At 37.6% G+C, this 20,884-nt stretch overlaps 1 protein-coding gene across 6 annotated transcripts in view; it reads right to left on the minus strand.

Moving 5' to 3' along the window:
- CTNND2 (catenin delta 2) overlaps positions 1 to 20,884 on the minus strand; it is a 662,416-nt gene that overhangs the window by 404,400 nt on the left and 237,132 nt on the right. For all 6 annotated transcript variants that reach the window (XM_069853473.1, XM_069853478.1, XM_069853475.1 and 3 more), the window contains one exon: positions 11,401 to 11,513. In XM_069853473.1, coding sequence (XP_069709574.1) covers positions 11,401 to 11,513 — 113 coding nt within the window. The remainder of the gene's footprint in view (positions 1 to 11,400; positions 11,514 to 20,884) is intronic.

The following is a 20,884-nucleotide window of genomic DNA, read 5'->3' on the forward strand; positions in this document are numbered from 1 at the left end:
CTCTACAGTGTCAAGTACTACGAAAGGAAGAACGCAGACTTCAGCTGGCCTAGGTAAGGGTGGAACTCCCATCTGCCAGCGCTATCCTTCATGGCCCTACAGTTGCCTTGCTTCAGCTAGTAAAGGTAACTTGCCCACACTGCTGTCTGACTCCTTTCTTGCAAGGCTTGACATAGAGCAGGGTTGCTTCTACCAGGTTTCAGTCAGATACCTCAGTAGAAAAGCTATTACCGTGTGAGACTAGTAGTCCTCCATCCCAGTGGACTCCAAAATGGGATGCATATACACCAGGCATTGCACAAGACAAGTAACTGAAATGCAGGAAAGAAATATTTCTGTACCATTAATACATAAATGAAAATAAAAAACAGTGTTTATTTCATTTTTATCTCATTCTTTTTTAATTTCTAGTTTTGTTTAAGTTTTATAAGGTTCATAATATATTAGTACAGTAGTACAGGTACAAAATCTATAAATAAATAAATATCTATATATTGCAGGAGCGTGCAAATATTTTACTGATAGCAGTACACAATCAAAAAAACGTGGAGAGCACTGCTCTAACCCAGCACGGAGGCTGGTGCAGAAACCCTAGCCAGAAACCACAGAACCTGCTAGGAAGTTAGTCCTCTTCAAACTGATGTCTGATTTTTGAGGGAAGGAATGCCATTGCTGTGAAGTTAGCTGAAGTCCCCATGGAACACAGAATGTTTCTACGCAATACTGGGGACCTATATATTTTTCTTTTTTCTGAAAAGCTTTGAAGACAGTATTTTTATCTAAACTAAAGGCATTCCTTTCATAGTAGTCACTGGCTCCTGTTAGCCATTCATGAATACAGTAAAAAAAAAAAAATCAGTAGCTATGTTGGAAACCTTTACGGTAACTTTCAGAGGATATTTGAAATCAGGCAAATTTCACACTGTACTCAGCTTGATGCTAATCCTATTGCAGGTGTATTCACAGCCACTGGTGTTATAACATTTATGGTAAAGACTTTTAAAATAAAATGCAGAAAGAAGATTTAAATGAAAATAAAATACAACTATTTAATCTTGATCTATTTGTTTCAAGATAACAGAGAGGATACAAATGTAGAAGTTGTACTGTATCTTCCTTCTCTGTACCTGGGGACTTGGGGGTTATTGCCCTATAGAGAGTGAAGAAGTAGAGAGGTAGTGCACAAGAATTTTTTTTAAATTTTTTTTCTGTGCAAGTGAGCAGTGTGGAGGAACAAGGTGAAAATAAAAGGGGTAGACGAAAGTCAGGAGGAGGCAGAGTATTTATTCACTATTAGTAGTAACTGAGTAGTAACATCTACTATAAGCTGAAAGCACAAGGGATTTAAAAGCCCCTGTAAATTTAACTTATAAAATCTATAAAATCTTCATTAACTGCTGAAGTGGCAACATGCCTAGAGAGCATAAAACATTAGCCATTCAAAGTACGTTGCTATCAAATTACGAGATGCCCATGGAAACAGAACTGTGTTCATTCATGCCATTCCTGGAATTCAACTAAATGTATTAGTAATACTTCCTGTGCAATTCTGATACTTGATATACTCAAGTATAAAGGAATGAATAGCTCAGTTTCTGCTAGGAAGCGGTCACAGTTGTAGCAGCACCATTATGATGTTTACATCAGTCCCTCAGAAACATAAACAGACAACACAAAGGAAAAGCAGGAACAATATCTGTGCACATTATTACACCTAGACAAGAACAGACCACTAAAGAATTAAAGATATTAGCACTGTTAATTTCTAAAGTAAGGAAAAAACGACTGGAAAAATACTAAATCCAAATATTTTCAAAATGAATTAGTGAGTCTAAAATTTCCTGTATCAAACACTATAGCTAAATAAAATAGAATTATTTTGTATCAAGATGGATCCGAATCCACTTTTGATGTGACAGCAGAAATCACTACTATTGAGATGAGTGTAAAGCTATGACTGATCAGAAATCTGTGACTTCCATTTTTATTGAAAATCCCCACTTTCTTAAAAGATTGCATGGGAAAACCTCTATGCTTTATTAAAACCAAAACTCCAGACAAAGTCATCTTAATGCAAGAGTAATACAGTAATTTGCTAGGGTCAGATGAACTAGCCTGGATGAGGTTTTAGCAGGAAGCATTAGTAACTGTTCCCATATCTGCACTTGCAGATATGCTGCTGTCTACAGGACTGATGCAGTTTCATAACTTGCAAAAGGTGCATCAAGAAAAGAAATGGCTATCTGCTTACAACAACCGAAGACAACACACTGGAATTGTATCAACTTCTGCTGCCTAATTCTGTTGTTTGAAAGATTCTGACGTACAGATGTGATGACTACTCATAGCAGCAAATGAAGCCAGTTAATATCTCTGCTTTCAGCAATTAGTCCTAGGTATCTCAGACTGAGTAGCCAGCAAAAATGGGTATTTTCAACTTCTGTCTTTGGTCCTCCAACTGCAAGCAGGGCATAATATAGTTCCCTGACTTCTGCCTTATCCTTCTGCCTTGCTTTTTTCTAGACTCTGCCCCTGTTTTACTTCCCTCATCCTGCTCCATCCACTCTTCATTTCTAAATCCCTCTGATTCTGGTTTGTGACCATCAAATACAAATCTTTACCTTATAGAGTGCATCTAGGTTCTTCCAGATGCATTATCTCTCTTTTGAACACTGGTTTCTCCTCCCCAACTTCTTCCCCCTCACACACACATAACTGGGATGCTACATGCATCTGGAGGTCTCCTTCTTGACCTCTTGCCATAGGACTCAGAAGGACCCCTCATTACCCTGAAAACACAGAAGAAATGATGGGACTTTAGAGATTTTCCTCCCAGCTCCAGTATTCTGTCCCATTGTACACCAAATCAGGCAGATGGCAACAGACATTGTAGGAAAATGGGTATTTATCTCTTTAACTCTGTGGAAAAGTAAGCTTAGTTCCTCTGTGAACAGTAAAGCCTTCTGGTGGAAATCTAAAAATAACAACTATGATGATGATTAGTTGAAATTCCCTTCAAAATCTCAGTATCTGCATCTTGAGAAGGAACTGTCCAAACCAGAAGGCACAGCTCGTCAAAATAAGGAAGACCTGAAATTTTTGTTTAATACAAACCAGCAGGCAACATTATTGACAGATGCTACAACAATCTATGCCCACAATTTCTCAGAACTGACTCCCTGAAGTACCATGGATACCCTACTTCATTGTTTGATGTCAATTGCCCGTAGGTCATTAAATACTGTCACCATGTTCAAGACTTTGTTCTAGCTGCTTCTAAAGCATTACATAAATGGCACCACGGTACCTTCAACCCACAAGCAGTAAGCACAAAAAATGAACTTTCCTGGACAAGTTTTATCAAACTTTCCTGAAAACACTCTAAACTCAAGAACTTTGTAACAGCGAGGCATGTTCCCTCAGCATTATCCTCAATCTTGTCTTCCTCAAGGTTCAACAACATTTCAACATCTGATAAGTAAGGATGGGAACAAAAAGAAAAGTTATCAAATTGTTAAAGCAGAGCCCAGCAAGGTATCATAAAAAGGAGAGCTGGAAGGGCTGTAGAGAAATAGTCTTGTCACTTGTGTCCCATTCTTGATAGATATTCTACATGTCCTTAAGCTTCAAACAGTATTTTTTACAGTCTCCTTAGGCAATCTATTACAGTACTTATCTGTCCTTAATGGCAAATTGTATTGCTCTAATTTTTCAACAAATGACTTGTCAAAAGCAGACTGAACATAGGACCTCACACTGTAAGACATAATAAAGTTTTATATTAAAACCAATATATTTCATAAGATCAGTGTTTCCATGTTTTTTTTCAAACTAGCACAATATTCAAGTGTCAGGCTTGCAATAACATTTAAATTATGAATGCAATAATTGGAAAGACTTTTTGGATATCTTAGAATCGTACCAGAAGTGCACTAAGGTAGAGAGTACACTACTGAGCACAGTCTTCATTGCCTTACGTATCAGTAAATGTTGATATGTAAAGTATCTGCTCTTTTTTTCTGTTGTCATCATTCTGCTTTTTTTTGTGTTTGTTTGTTTGTTTTTTCTTTCTTTCCTTCTGGTATCAGTAAAACAGAAGAAATAATGAAACGCTTGATCTAACTAAGAGAGAATCTAAGTGACACCTGGCAGCCCCAGGTAAGGCTTTCAGCCTCTAAGACACTTTAAGGCACGAGAGAGAAAAGTACCTGTATCATTGTTGCCACAGCTTCTCTACAATAACTTTGACAAGACTAAAATAAAATACAACACCTTAGTTTCATAAACACGCTAGAGTTTGGCAATGTTGAACATTACTGTGTTACTGCTCTCACAGAGCGGATATCTCTGGAGGGTATTTGGCAAGCAGAGGAGCAGGGAGAGCATCTGTGGAGGGGGTGTTTTAAAACACTTGTTGGAGTTGGTGCCTTCAGAGACATATCTTATCTCAGAATGATACGACCCATAATACTATTGTAAAAGATAGAAATGTACTGTAAAAAGAATGTCACACCAGACCTGATTACTTGGACATGTGCTGGAAATTTGCCTTTCAACAACAGAAGCTTATCTGTTGCAAAACTGTGAAACCAGTCAGTTCCCTGTAGAGGATCAACAGGACTAATCTGTTTTCTTGATGTGCCTCATCATGAAGAACCAGCACAAAGCCCCCACAAATGTTACAGTGATGAAAATACAAAGAAGTTGTACAACTTTGTACTTCATCTCATTTTCTTACTTTTTCATTTATTGACCAAGCTTAAGAGGATACAGAGACCATCACCCTTCAGGTCTCTACATCTCACAGCCAAAAGATCAAACGATAGCCAAGTACCAGGTGAAACAGGAGCATTGAATATAATAACCTCAGTCCTTACCAGATCACTTCATCTAACTTCTAAAACATTTTCTCCGACCTGAACACTCTTACATGAGGTGGTACACATGAAGTCAGCAAACTGGTATAGTAAGTTAGGCTTTATACATTGTAATAGTTGTCACAACAAGTACAATCTATCCATTCCGCTTCTAGACAACTTCCCGTACTTCATAAAACTCCTTATTTCTAAGCAAAGATTTCAGAAGTGCCTAAATGCTGTGTTAAGGCACGTAAATCAGTAGCATGAAATTCAGGAGTGCTGGGTTCTGGCTGCTACGTAGCAGCCAAGCATCAGCACAGTGACCATCATCCGTCATCTAGCAGCCCAACATCTAGTAAGTCACCAATTATTTTTGTGGTAAGTAAGTTAGATTGTTGGAGTATTTGAATTGTATGGGGGCGGAGAATCCCTAGATGATTTCTATAAACTATAGGTTGAATACTGACATGGGAAAAAAGAACCACTTTAACAAAGTGGCCAAGCATTCAAACCATACTGTTCATTCTTAGTTGTGCTTTAACAAAGGCCGCTTCAGTTTCTTTTCTTCAAAGATTGTCCAAATAAACTCCTTAAGGACTCTGAATGTAACAAAAAAACCCTTCTCTCCAAAATTTTCTAAGAAAATCGCGTTTGTTTTGATTTGGAGGTTTTTTTTGTAGGTTTGGTTTTTTTGGTTTTGCTTTTTTTTTTTAAAGTTATGCCTTTTACAGGTAGCAAATAAAGCAAATAATGCAAAGAATTCAAGGAAAACATTATGGTATAACAAACACATGCATTTTCCCAAAATTTTGATGTAACCGAATGTTTCCTTCCAGCTCATTTCATTCTCATGTTGGTTAAGTAGCATTATAACCAAAAACGAATGATTACTTGACATGAAAGCTGGCTTCCTAGTAAAAACTGGGGTTTTAATCTCTCTATTACCTTGAAACCTACAACCTGTTTTCACCAGGATATTCTGTTGTACCACAGGCCAAATAACACAGGATAAACTTCATGAGATCTGGAAAGATATCAGATAGTACCACGCTCAGCATTGACAAAATATTCCTCCTCAATGAAGCTGAACTTGAGTTATCCCAAAACATCACTTCATGCATAGCCTACCTTTCATTTCAGTTTTCCTACTGAAGACCCAACGTAAATTACATACTTATTCAGGGTTTTTTAAATTGAACTGCTATCAAATAAGACACAGTAAAGAAATGAATCAAGTGACACAAATGAGTATCAAAAGGTCCAGTGCAACAGACTTGTAGAATTTGCAAGGAGCATTTTCAGAAATCTGCCTGGTTTACTCCCATTTCTTCTTTATTAAGTCAGTTGACAAAAGCTCATCCAAGCACAACTTAAGCTTCACATAATCCACTAGAAAGATGAGCAACTGGGTGTGACAAAACTTTAAGCTTCTTCAGTTTCTAAACTACTGAGCAAACATAGATTGCAGAGTGAGATAAAGTTTTGAGCTACAGTGTTTGACATCAAAAGATTGTGAAAATCTTTGTCCACTGGTGATATGCCAGTGTTCTTAAAAAGCACTACTTTAAAAGATCTGATTACACTTCTTGAATGTGGTGACAATTAAAATCATGCTATTGGCTTATGTTTAAAAAAGTAAGCACAAAAATCACACTCGGCATCTTCTTAAGTAATGATAAAATATTGATCCTTTTATTTCTGCTCAGAAATAATTGTGCATTATTTTTTTAAGAGTTAACTTTCTACTTTCCATTTAATGAAAAGTGGTGGGTTTTTTTAATTTTTGTTTTAAACTTAGAAGCATCCCAGAAGTCCATGGAGACATTACTGTAACCAAAGCAAAGTGAAAAAGTTTAACTTTTAACTGACAAAAAGCTGAGTTTATGAAGAACCACAATGTGAGCAGAAGTTTTCAAATAATGTTGGAGTATAAATTTTACATTGATAGTTGCTTCATTTTCTGAATGTGACTGTTGATCAAACTCTTTGCATAGAAACAACTGTTCTGCTCTCATAATATAATAGAATTGTAACTTTTTCTTTCGGCTCATATTTTGTCTAGAGCTGACATTCTAGAGCCTACATATTTTCAACTTTGTTTTTCTTAATATCTACATTCACAGGCAAAACCAAATCATACGTTCATTAGTTTAGATTAGGGAGGGAGCTTGTTTCTGAAATATTTGAAGAATTTCATGTAAAAAAAATATACAGAATTCTTATACAATTATTTTTTCTAGTATTTATGTGGAAATAATAATAAAAACATAGAAATATTTAGGTGGGGAGCCCTGAAGGTTGCTTAGTCAGACCCCAGGTCAAATGAGGTCCAACCAGATAATTTTTTTTAGGGCCTTGTACAGTCACGATTATAGTATCTCTATGGATAGCTGAGGCTGGTAGGGTCCTCTGGAGATCACCTGGGCCAATCCCCCTGCTCATGCAGGACAAGCTACCACCAGTTGTCCAGGACAATGTCCAGGCAGCTTTTGAGTATCTCCAAGCATGAAAACTTTACAGCCTCTCAGTTCAAACTGTTCTAGTGTTTAACCAAACTTATGGTAAAAAAGTAAATTCCCTACATCTAGTCAGAATTTTCCATGTTCCAACTTGTGTTTGTCCCCTCTCAGCCTACCAAAATGCACATCTGGGAAGAGTGTCTTCTCTACATCCTCCCATCACTTGGTTGTAGACAGGAGAAAGACCCCTCATGACCATTCTCTTCTTATAGCTAAAACCCTGTGTTCCCTCAGTCTCTTCTCATACAACATTTGCTCTCTAGCCTCCAACTTTCTCCAACCCCGCACTGAACTTGGTGCAGCATCCTAATGTCTTTCTCATGCTGAGGAGCCCAAAACTGGATAGAGTACTCAGGATGTAGCCTCATGAATTTCAGATAGAAGGAAGGAATCATTCACTTTGATCTACTGGCTACACTCAAATAAGTTGCTCGCATAGAACAGTGATAAAGAATGCAAACCAGAAACTTACATTAAAGTTTGAAGAATTTACTAACAATTATCTACAGTTCTTCAATGAAGTCGAAAAGGTATTTCTGTAAACACACCCCTTTCATATAAGATACACATACATGCATGCAATTTATTTTCTTGCTTGTTCAATCTTTCCATTCTGTGGCATAATTTTCTTTGAATTCTTTCAAAAGAAAAAGGAAAACATCTATCTGAGTTTTCAAAGTGCCTTGGAGATCTTATTTTAATCTCTGGAAGGAAAAAAAAACACACTGACTTTCATCAGCTTCTGTTCTGAGGATCTACATGATGTGGCCATGGGAAATTCAGAAATTTGTATACATTAATTTGTGCTTAAAATGATCAGACACTGAAGGCCTCAAAGATATGCAGGCATCTAATTGCCCTCCGTACAAAAAAGAGTGACAGAATGATAGATCTGGCCCAGAAGGAATAAGCAGCTCAGCCACAGGGATGGAGCAGTATAGAACATGACTAGGCTCGTTATGCAATGCAAGATGAAATTTTAATACTCAGCAGGCTGTGTAATGAAGTGCTCAGAGTTTGCCAACAGGGAAACACTGCGGCATGGAAGAGTTCCCCAAGTTTTGTCCTACTTCATTGGCCTAAACATTTTATTTGCCTTTATTGGAAGCCATTGATTCTCCCTTTGATTCACTGCCAAGAACCTGTTCCTGAAGAGAAGACACAAAAGAAGACTCCATGAAACTACTGTCCTGAGGAGGTAAAGCAGAGATCGGTTTTCCTGCTATCTCCATAATGAAAGGTACTGTAAGTACTTCTTATGTGTATCTACAGCATTTTTAAGATGTTAGATCAAAATATAGCAGAAAACACCACTGCAACCTGTTTTAACCCAACTGAAATTGCAAATATAGACAGCTGCTCCATGTACTAGTTCTAGCCATTTAGTTCTTAACATCCACAGGTAACAAACATTAACAAGAAAAAATGCCTTTTAGATAATTTCAGTAAATTATTTTAAATTGGAAAGGAAAAAATCTAGCTTCCCAATAGTAAAATTTGCTGATTGCAATGTTAGTTTGAATATTCCCTGATAAGGAAAAGCACCTGAATAATAAACCTAGGTGTCATCAGTCAACAGTAACATCAGTGAAGGATGTACATTCATTTGTACTGGAGAATTCTAGTAGGATTTCACTTTGAATAATGACAGTATTTAAAATAAATGCAATTGATTTCAAGACTGTTTCAGAAAGCTCTTTACTAATAAAAGCTTAGTAATAACAGCTATAAATTGTGATTTTAGTTTATATTCTACCGGAAAAGCACACTTAAAACAATTAATTATTCAGTAGCTGAATAATATGAATATGGCAGATTTTTCAGATTGCTCTGTATCAGTAGGAATTTTTTTTTTTTAAAGCATCTACTATTTGCCATGAAATTAATCATCTTGTTTTAAAGCAAGGCTGCCTAAAGAGCTCAGCTTCACAGGGGGTCATGCCTATGATAAAAAAAGTATTTTGAAGCAAGCCTCTTCTGCCCCCACAGAGTCCTACAGACTATAATAAGTTAGATAACTTCCTTTCTTAACACATACTACTCCAATAAATAATTTTTTATTTTCCAAGACTCTGCCTCACTCTACTATGCATCAAAGGAGCATTCTCAAATCTGAATAAGTACTAAAAAGTCAGCACAGCTGCCAGACTGATACTTGACTTCACTTTATATTCCTGTTCATTCTACCCTCACCCATAATGATTTAGTATTCTCAAAACTAGCAGAAAATTAAAGCTCAAATAATATGTATGGGAGAAATAAAGACCAAACAAAAAAGAAAATTAGTTTATTATTGATTCCCTTTTTAAATCACTTGCCAAGTTTAAGAACAGCTATGTAATTTCAAGCTTTCAATGTTATCTTATGGAGAACGGTATTTCAAGTATTTCTTGAAATGTTTTTAATTTAAACACACATAAAGAATTTCCGTGGAAAATCACAGATATCATAAGTTTGCATGAAATCTCCTCAGCTATTTCAGAAGAATTCCAGAGATACTATTCATTCCACAGAGAGATTAGTAGTCAAAATACTAAACTTCTCAAATAACTGGAGTCTCTTAAGAAACAGCTGAGTGACATTGATACAACTGATGATTCAAAAGTGTAACTTTATCAGTAGGAAATAAGTTCACCTTTCAAACAAGAAATTTCCCAACCTCCAGATCACTGGCTGGAATAATCCTAAAATAGCAGTATTATTCAGACATGGGTCAGTATTATTCAAACACAGTTCAGATAACTTTTTTGAAATGGAATCCTACCATACTTAAATTTTAAAATGCTTGGGGAGTGCACTTCAGGTGTAAATCCAGAACTGCACTGCACTGTCAAATATTACCTACTCAGTCTTTAAATAATTCTAATTAATATAATTCTCTAATGTTAGTGTAAGACTAGTTGGTGGGGAAGATTATATAGAATAAAGTAAGATTTTATCTAAGGGTGTTAATTCTCACTAGATTTATTAAGAATGTTTATGGTAAAGTCAACTTCATGTACAGCTTCTGCTGAATTAGTGAAAAATTCTTCTGACGCCATAAATTTTAATTGAATGGTTGCATTCAGCAGTTTTGTTGCATCTTTAGAATTCTACTGAAAAATTATTTCCTAGTTATCATGAAAAACAATCGCTCATTTGATTGTAGTCTAAATTTCTTAAACTAAGGAAGAGTTTCTTCCAGTAGTGACAGACATTTCTTGTAGTTCCAACTAGTACCACACAAACTTGGCACTAAATATGGCATATCACATGTGATCATATGCAGTCAAAAGATATCACACTAAATATCCCCAGATAGAAACAGAAGATATGTCTATAAAATGTATTTTTTCTTGATCCTTGAAACTCAAGTACTATCATTTTTTGTTTATTAGGTTCACCTAAGAAGACAAAGAAAATGGCATCAAGAAGACCAAAACTATTAAATCCTTACTCACACAAAAATGACCAAGACAAGAGCTTCCTTTTGTTGCAATTTCTTAAATAATCTCGCCATCACCAAAAACACGTACCAGAACAATTTCTTAAACTGAAGAAAATCCACATTTTAAAAGAACAGACTGACTCATATCTTACCCATACATTTTGATGTCAGGTCAGCAGTAATTATTTCTAAAACTTTTAATACCTTGAATGATGAAATTATAATAAAACTTATCAATACATCTCTGCAAATATAAAGCTAAAAAGCTCTGGCTGAGAATTATAGCTGTATTGGTAGTGGAATTAGTAATTTTGCTCCTAATCCATTCAGAATACAGCAAGTGAATGAATTCCAAATGTGACTACTATTCTGTTACTAGAAAACATAGATACCAAATTGCATGAAATTAAGCTGCCTCTTGAATTTTTCATTTTAAAAAGCAGATCCAAATGGAAATTTTCCAACTCTACTAAAATCTCACGCTCCCTGATGTGTAACTTTTTTTCATGATGATGATCAATCTTGTTCTCAGTGATAATTCGGAACAGCAACAAAATTCATTACATCACAAAGAAATTAACAACTTGTGCATTACCTAATGCTGCTCATGCTTCCAGTTTCTGATCCAAGCTTACATCTCTCCAGCTGGCTAGCTACAATCTGACGTTCAGCCTCAAGTTCTCGAGTCAGTCTCTCAAACTGCAGTTCCTGGAAAAAAAATAAAAGAAACCATTTGTTTTGACTTCTTTTAAGAATTAATTATAATAAAATTATAATTTGTTCAAGAAATTTTACTATATCACCTTATGCAGTGCAATTACTTCTGGTAACACCTACTCGTTCCTTCATTCACTTTAATGAAATATGTTGTTGAATGAGCCAGTTTATCAGGAATGGAATTTCCAAACATATTAAATAATTTAGGCCTACATGAAAAGCATTCATAGCTCATGTAGACCTCTTAGTAGCATTCAAATGCGTTATTAAAAAGCTGATCTAAGTATGATCTCAGATGAGAACAATTTGTGTTACTTAAAAAAGATGCAAAGTTCCACAGATGATCACGTAGTGACGAAAGCTTTTATACTCAAAGTCAACCATCATGGTACACACCTGTGAAATAACGTAAATAGAAAGTGCGTTGTTATGGAGTGAAGACAGTTTAATACCTGCATTTAATGATGTGCAAAAGGGAAACTCGAGTAGTATTTTACAAAAAAACAATGTTAAAAGTCCTGCCACTAGTTGAATATATTTCCTTTTATTCTGTCATGAAAGCCAAAGCAGTCCCACCAGATAAGATTTATCCACAGAGCTTATAAATACACTTCTAAAGAGTTTTTAGTTTAATAGACAAGAGAATATGTTTTAATTAAAAGAAAAAAAAAAGAGAAGCAAAACCAATTCAAGTAGAATCCTCACTATTCCTTAAAGAGCTACATTTCCCTCCTACAGCAGCAGAAGTTTTATCAAATATAAAACTGAAACACTTTAAGGGAATTATGTTTGTTGTAAATCTGCCAAATTTTGGTGCCCTTTCACTCTGGTCTTAAGTTACATTTAAACTGTTTTCACAGATAAAAAAAACCAGCTGTCTTGACCATTTTCTTCATGTTTTTCAAAAGCTGAAGGAGAAATATTCTGAGGATCCACTTGCTGCATCATTCCTGTGTCCACACAAAGGCACCTATTACCTCTTTTTCCCTCTATTCTTTCAAAATAACCTCACCATAATGCAGATATATGGGAGAGAGTCCCTTGAATAACTCCCCAATAATGTCTTGCCTAGTGGAAATTATTTGGGTCATGACTTAGGTCCACCAAGAGCCGCTGAAGAACTTGGTATTTAAAAAAAAAGGAAGAAACGTTAATGATAGAGGGAAGGACACAAAAGTCTTCACCCTATCTGTTACCTAAAATCTCCAACCAACAAGCCAAAGAAGTATGAAAGCATTAAACTTTTAAATCACTGAATGGAGGCAAATGTGACTGAAATGGAAGAAGGAAATGCCTAGTGGCTGTTCTATGTAAATCAGCTGGATTATTCCCCTTTGTTACTCTTGTTATTGGCAAGTAATAACTTTTGTCCTGCACTATGAGTAAGGGGGGAAACTCCACACAGGTTATGTATAGCATGAATAGCCAGTGTATACTTAAATGGCTACCGACAGTCAAAACAAAGCCTACTTAAATGCATATTCCTTACTCCAAGTAAGACTACATAGAGGACAAGAGTAAGATCCAAGACTGATGTAGAGTAAAACATCACTGTTCACTGAATGTCAATAGTGCATCAGTAATCATAGTTAATAATATTCTATGCATGTTTTTGTACTACTCAAATGTCTTTGTCATTGTTCTTTGCAGATAGGATTATCAGAAATCACTCAACTATAATCACTTATGTCAGATATGCCTGCTTCATATAGAGCATTTTTCTATCACCTACTAGAATCAATTGTCTGAAAAGCTGAAGAGACAGTTGACAAATTTCCAAGAGTTATTATTCAAATTCTGGCCTTGTTCACACAAAAGAATACACTCGCTACAGGAAGGACTGTAACAAACAGTCCTATTCAGGGGGCTGTTCAGGGTCCAGCCCTGTTCAACATCTTTATCAATGACCTGGATGAAGGCATTGAATGCACCCTTAGCAAGTTTGCAGATGACACTAAGCTGGGTGGAAGTGTCGATCTGCTGGAGGGTAGGGAGGCTCTGCAAAGGGATCTGAACAGGCTGGACCGCTGGGCTGAGTCCAATGGCATAAGGTTTAACAAGGCCAAGTGCCGGGTCCTGCACTTGGGGCACAACAACCCTGTGCAGTGCTACAGACTAGGAGAAGTCTGTCTAGAAAGCTGCCTGGAGGAGAGGGACCTGGGGGTGTTGGTTGACAGCGACTGAACATGAGCCAGCAGTGTGCCCAGGTGGCCAATGGCATCTTGGCTTGTATCAGAAATAGCATGACCAGCAGGTCCAGGGAGGTTATCCTCCCTCTGTACTTGGCACTGGTGAGACCGCTCCTCGAATCCTGGGGTCAGTTCTGGGCCCCTCACCACAAGAAGGATGTTGAGGCTCTGGAGCGAGTCCAGAGAAAAGCAATGAAGCTGGGGAAAGGGCTGCAGAACAGGCCTTATGAGGAACAGCTGAGAGAGCTGGGGTTGTTTAGCCTTGAGAAAAGAAGGCTGAGGGGAGACCTCATTGCTTTCTACAACTACCTGAAAGGAGGTTGTAGAGAGGAGGGTGCTGGCCTCTTCTCCCAGGTGACAGGGGACAGGACAAGAGGGAATGGCCTCAAGCTCCGCCAGGGGAGATTTAGGCTGGACATTGGGAAAAAAATTTTCACAGAAAGGATCATTGGGCACTGGAACAGGCTGCCCAGGGAGGTGGTTGATTCACCTTCCCTGGAGGTGTTGAAGGCATGGGTGGACGAGGTGCTAAGGGGCATGGTTTAGTGTTTGATAGGAATGGTTGGACTCAATGATCCGGTAGGTCTCTTCCAATCTGGTTATTCTACGATTCTATGATCTCTATAAACAAAAAAAATGTGAAGTTACATTATGTTGACCCACATAACAGCTCAAACTGACCAATGTTCAAATGTCTGAGAGGAGGGACCTGGCCTCTTCTCCCAAGTGACAGGGGACAGGACAAGAGGGAATGGCTTCAAGCTGCACCAGGGGAGGTTCAGAAAAATTTTTTTCACAGAAAGGGTCATTGGGCACTGGAACGGGCTACCCAGGGAGGTGGTTGAGTCACCATCCCTGAAGGTATTTAAAAGACAGGTGGATGAGGTGCTGAGGGGCACGGTTTAGTGGTTGATAGAAATGATTGGACTCGATGATCCTGTGGATCTTTTCCAACTTACCGATTCTGTGATTCTGTGAAAAATATTACTAAAGTTTTGAAGAACGTAAAATCAAAGTGGCATAGTGTTTGCAATGCCAGCACACTTATATCAAAGCACGTAAGTGCTGAGAAATTTTGATAGGATAAAATACCAAAGAAAACCAAACACAGCATTATTGTTTAGTTTCAAAGTAAAAGCAAAAGCTTTAACAGCTATTCCATTCCACTGCATTTTTCAGGTTACTGATTTCTATCACGACAATTACATCAATGCACATTTTGATGCCTGGCATCAAGCATTTTGACACCTTTCATCGAGCATCTTCACTTCCTTCCATTGCAAGTGAGGCAAGTCAGACGTGATCTTTGCCATGGCCTATCAGAAGGCACCTTTTTTTACCTGTCTAGTAAGAAGATGCAATTGTCCTTGTTGAATTACTAAGTAAACATAAGAATCAAGGACTTGGGAACTAATGTTTGTGACTGTCCATGCTGTCATGTCTCTTTTCCTAGAGACAAATACAGCTCATTGTGCCCTTTTACTCTAGTAGGTGTGCAACCAATCCCTCTCCAGCTCCATTCTGTCCATCTATCCCAGGTCAACTAAACGAAGAAAAGCCTCAAACCTATTTTATCAAAATAGCTTAGAAGTGAAGTTTAGTTTGCCTACACAATATACTTTTCTACTCTTGATTCTGTCATTTGTCTTTCTTTCCTATATACTCCTTTCTGTTCTCTTCTGCATTTCCTTTTTCATGTCATAGCATACTTTATGACTCACCCTCCACTATTCTCTTTCAGTCCTACTTTACAAAATGCTACTCTAACAAATGCCCTAAAGTGACCGGTTTAAGCAGCCTCTCTCTCTCTGGATAACTGAGGGAACTCTGCTCTTCTTAGGATGCATAAACTGATCTCTTCTGGTTTCACTCCCCTCGTTATTTAAGTCCTGCCCTGCAGAGAAGACTGGAAGAGAACAGTTGTGTGTAAATTTCACCTCAAGCAGGAAGCAGAGATGTGCTGGAAACTTAAGAAAAGAATAATCTTGGTTTTCCAACACATGAAAATGGCTAGAATAGGTGAGCAGTAGCTTCATTACTAGCTTGATTTAACTGTTGCTACTTCCCACTTAATTGCCTTCTGCCAGGTGCTATCAGAAGTTAGGGATGGAAGGAAGGAGATGGGGAGGAAGGTGGGAAGATAAGTGAAGGAGCAGAGTCAAGCAATCATTCGCTCAGAATTATCCTCCACATAAAATTTAACAAACAACTTTGTTGGCTATTCCCTCATGTGATGACAAAGGTGCAGGTCCACAGGGTTGCTTTTGGAATGAAAGAAGAAAACATGAATTCAAATAAGAGTCAGGAGTCTGTTAACCCTCCCTATCAAGAGCCTTTGCAGAAAACAAATTAATAAGCTTACTTCTCTCTTTGTTCAGGAAGCAGTAAGAGTGACTAATATTTGAATAAATCCATATGTTTAGATTTCAAGCAGCTGTCACAGTGCAAGATGACAGAAAGTAGAAATAGTATTTGCTCATATTTCACAAAAATAATCACTGAACCTGACTTCGTCATTTGTCTTATTTGTTCTGTTTACAATCATTTTCATCAGTTCATGACACATTACATTATCTTCAAAACCTTCTATGATTTATCTGAATCAAGCTAATTGAAACATCAAAATTGAAATCAAATTTCTACCTACTGATTAAGCAAATCTGCTGTGGAAAACTGCAGAAACTACACTCCAACATCAACATTATTTTAAGTAAAGCCATATCAAGTGCAGGCTCCTGATTTGTGCTACGAAGGGCAACGATGCCAAAGCAGGTACATGTGCAAAGGCACTGCACAGTGAAATAACTGGTCTGGCAGTCCTTAGCACCAGAAACGGTGTGGGAAGCCAACAGAAAGATGATAGATAATGATCACAGTAATGCAGAGAAATCACTAAAGAGTAGCTTGGAAAGATAGGACTTCTTGTTAACTTCATCAAACTGTTCTGAAGCGATAAAGAGTATGTATCTGTTAGGGTCTGAAGCAATTTAAAAGTGGTATTTGTCCACTACCATGATTTTTTTTTTTTGTAAAAATATTCATTATTCCATAGATGGCACATGGTTGTACTTGCCTTTTCAGTATGAGTGTTACATCTTACCTGCCCTCTGCAGCCACCAAGACTTCAAGCATTAAATAAGACTTGAGTCAGGTCATACGTTTCACAGTGGTCCAGAAACTGAATAAGCCTGATGGAAAACTCCACAGTCTTCAGACAGGTTATAAACTCCTGAGCTCAGGATACCCCCAGTAACAGAGTATTTGGTTATTTTTATGCTTTGTATCTATATTGACACATACTGTGATTCTATGATTTGAACGTTGGTGGGGGGTGGGGGGGGGGGAAGATGTGAAACAGGTCAAAAGAAATCTGGCTGATATTCAGAGCTGATCTCACTTTACTCTGTGAAAGGACTGAAGGATTACTTGAAGAATATAAATGACAAGATGTGTAGTGATGCTGAGTAAAAGACACAGGAAAACCAGTAGAGACAGAAAAAAGAAGTTGCTACAAAAAAAAGAATAAATCTAAATTTTGGCCTTGTGTATTCATTGAATGCCCAACAATCTTAAGGTCGTAATATTAGGAGGAAAACCATTTAGCTCTTGACTGTAAATATGCTATTCAAAAAATAAATTGCCACACTGATGATCATTTGAATCTTCAAATACAGCCAAATAACAGCACTGAGGTAAGGCTGAGAATCCCTGGCGAGATAAACAGATAAAGTCTGATTACAGCTACGCAAACAAATAAATCCTCTCCTGGACTGAAGTCTTTCACAGGAGTATGTTAGTATCACAGAGCTTCCTAAAGTACATAGTCTGTAGAAACACACAACATTCCCTCTATCTCCTTGTAATGTATTAAATAAGAAAAATTGTACCTCAATTAATGTCACAAGTAGTACGTGTAAATTGCTATGCACATCCCATGGCATTATACATAATTCCACATACTGCACATCTATCAACTTTAATTAAATGCTGTTACTTAGAGTGGTGTTGGCAACAAATTTTTCTTAACCTATCATACCAGACACACATGAGCAACTAAAATTGGGGCACATACTTCCTGAGGAAAACAGTAAAATCTAGGCAGAAATCTAGGCACAGCAACAGACGCAAACCAAACCTGACAGCCCATCCTACCAGCACAAGGAAAACAGAATATCTTGATGGTTTCAAGCAGGATAAAAACATTACTAGCAATGCCTCTATCCATCTGACACCGGACATTCAGAAGCTTCAAAACTGGGCTTTAGAACATACCATTTGGTTGTTCCAGCTGCTCTACTTTTTCCATTGGTGGACTATGTTTTCACTTACACTGTTCCCATCCTTTTTCACTGTATTGTTTCATTCTTCTCTTTTACTGCATAATATGGATGTGAGTGAAAAAGCTCACAACAAGGTAATAATCAGATGAACAGAGAGGTGGCAAATTCAGAAGTCCAGCAGTGGATGTGTTATTGTAGGATCTCAATGGAGGCCAACAAAAACCAAAACCAAAACCCCAATATAAAAAAAGAAACAAGCCAAGTTGTTAATAACAGCTATGACTGCATCCATATGGAACTGAGAGTCTCCAGGTAACACCAGCTTAAAGGAAGCAACTCACAGATTTGAGGGTAGGACTACTGTTCAGAGGAAACTTAACAAGTTGGAAAAAAAGGCCAATGATAGTGTCATGAAGTAAAGAGAGAAAAATTAACTGCTCTGCATGGAGAATATAATCCTCCATGTAACAGTAGAGCATCTCCACAGAAAGGACCTGGGAGTCTAGCGGACAACAAGTTGCAACTCCACAGTGCATTCCTATGGCAACGATGGCCAAACGCTTATTTCACTGTACTAGCAAGACAGACACTAGCATAGAATCATAGAATAACCAGGTTGGAAGAGACCCACCGGATCATCAAGTCCAACCATTAGCAGAACAAGGAAGTAATTCTTCTCTTTAATATGGTACTCCTGAAGCTGCATCTTGAGTACAGTGCCTGGGTTTGGGCCACCAGGACAAGAGACATGACAAGATTTTGAAGTAAGACAATCAGAGGGCCATGAAGATGATTAGAAAATCAACGCACACGTTGTACAAGAAGCAGCTGAAGAATGTGGCTTGTTTAGCAAGGAGAAGAGATAGAGGGAGGACCTAATTGCCAATTTTTACTTCTTAATGGGCGAAGACATAATCAGGCTCTTGTCAGAGGTATACTGCAAATGGACAAAGATAACAGTCACAAGTTGCACTGAGGTAAACTGTGAGTGTATATGGGTAGAAAACCCACAAAACAAACAAAAGAAAAACCCAAACCAAGCCCCAAAACCAAACAACACTGCAAGGGTGGTTAAACAGTGGAACAGGTTGCCCAGGTAGGATGTAGGATCTCCATTCTTAGACATTTTGAAAGTCAGCTGCACATCTGATCTAAGACTGACATTAAGTCTGCCTGGAGTAGACTTTCAAAGATCGCTTTTAACCTATTTTTGACATGATCATAGAACTGATGAGTCCTGGAATTTTTTCCAACTCTTAATGCCTTTATCTGTATTATGGATTAGAGATCAGCAGCTATGAAACTCTCTTGATCATTACCATGTTTAAGACACACAAGGACATTAAGACATTCATAAAGACATGTTTCACTCGATGTAACTGCTAGTATTTTATCAGCCTGAATCTGTATTTCTCTAGCTCTTTCCTTCACCTACTCTGAGAATTTTAGCAATTCCATGCTTCTTTACAAGAGATTAGCATGGCATCTGGGCTATTTTGCATATGGATTATTTTCACATAAAAAACTAGTCTGGCTGATTTTGGTGCTTAAAAATAAACTATTCCTTCTTTGTCATGTAAGATTAATTCAAACAAGTCCCTTTCATGCCTTTAACAACTTTTATAGAAATCAGACCCTATTTTGTTTTCTACTTTTAAGACCCTGATACAAGTGAAGTCACAATTACATTCAATCGCAAGTTTCAGCTCTCCAGGCACACTGCTCTATTCCTCTGTGAGTTACAGACAACCCTTACTCTGTGAAAGCACACTGTCCAATTGCCTGGCCTTCTGTTCCTAGGGAAATTATATTATTTCTTCTCCAGCACAATCACCAAAATTCTTCACATTATCTCCATTTTTCTATTACCAGTTGCCTGGTCCTTTTTAATACCATTTTTTCCTCTCCCTGATTCATACACAGCTTCAGTCTTTTAGCTCACTTCTTTCTCCTCCTTCTCACTAGTTCTTGCATCTCTTGCCAACACTCCTAATGCTTCATCATACACCATGATTGTTGTGTTATTCTACTACCTCACATGCAAACTACTTTTGTCTCCAAAGTAATAAAGTCTAAGTAAAAGCCTAGGAGTGTTAGGACAGGATTAAAACTACTAAAAGCTTTCTAATCTCATACCTTTGCATCTCCTCATTCCACACCAGCAATTTAAGAAGATAAATTGACTTTCTAACTCACTAGCTTTGACTCACTTTAGGGCTTATTAACTGTAAACCTCAACGTGGGAGCAAAGCAAAACCTCAGAGATGGTGGGTCTTCTTCAGGAACAATGAGAGATGGAGCTTGAGTTTAGTAACTTTCCAATTCTTCAGTGTTACACTGGCCCGAGCTTGTAATTCTCATCTCCTTCTCGGCTGTTCAGGTACAGAGACTTACTACATCTAAGTGGAAAAGAAAAGGGTCGTTCCACTTACAGCAGCAGTTTTTGGAACTCAACTTATATTCAGCAAATGTAGTATATCAGACAGATCTGTGGACTGATGCCTTTTACCTCGATTTTCTAACGCATACTTGTAGGGTAATTTTCTTCTGAGAACAGCAACACAGTCCTGCTGCAGCTTGACAATGCCTTATTAGGATGTAAAAATTATTTGTATGGTTTAAAGACAGGTGAAAAGCTAAGAAAATTAAACAACGTGGTTTCAAAACGTGATATTCCTAAAACTGTTCCAGACATTGAAGCACTAAGAAAACCTTTCTTGAGTCTGACAACATACTCAGCTTCTAGTCTCCCTTTCAGAATTCTCTGATCTGATCTGTGGTCTGATAAGTATTATGTAGCTATTGCTAGCATCTTGACAAAGGTGTCAGTAAACACACCAACCTATGCGGATACCAATACCACATAACACTTCTAGTGCAGTCTGTCTACATG

This window comes from Phaenicophaeus curvirostris, chromosome 3, assembly GCF_032191515.1.
Source record: "Phaenicophaeus curvirostris isolate KB17595 chromosome 3, BPBGC_Pcur_1.0, whole genome shotgun sequence".
NCBI lineage: Eukaryota > Metazoa > Chordata > Aves > Cuculiformes > Cuculidae > Phaenicophaeus > Phaenicophaeus curvirostris.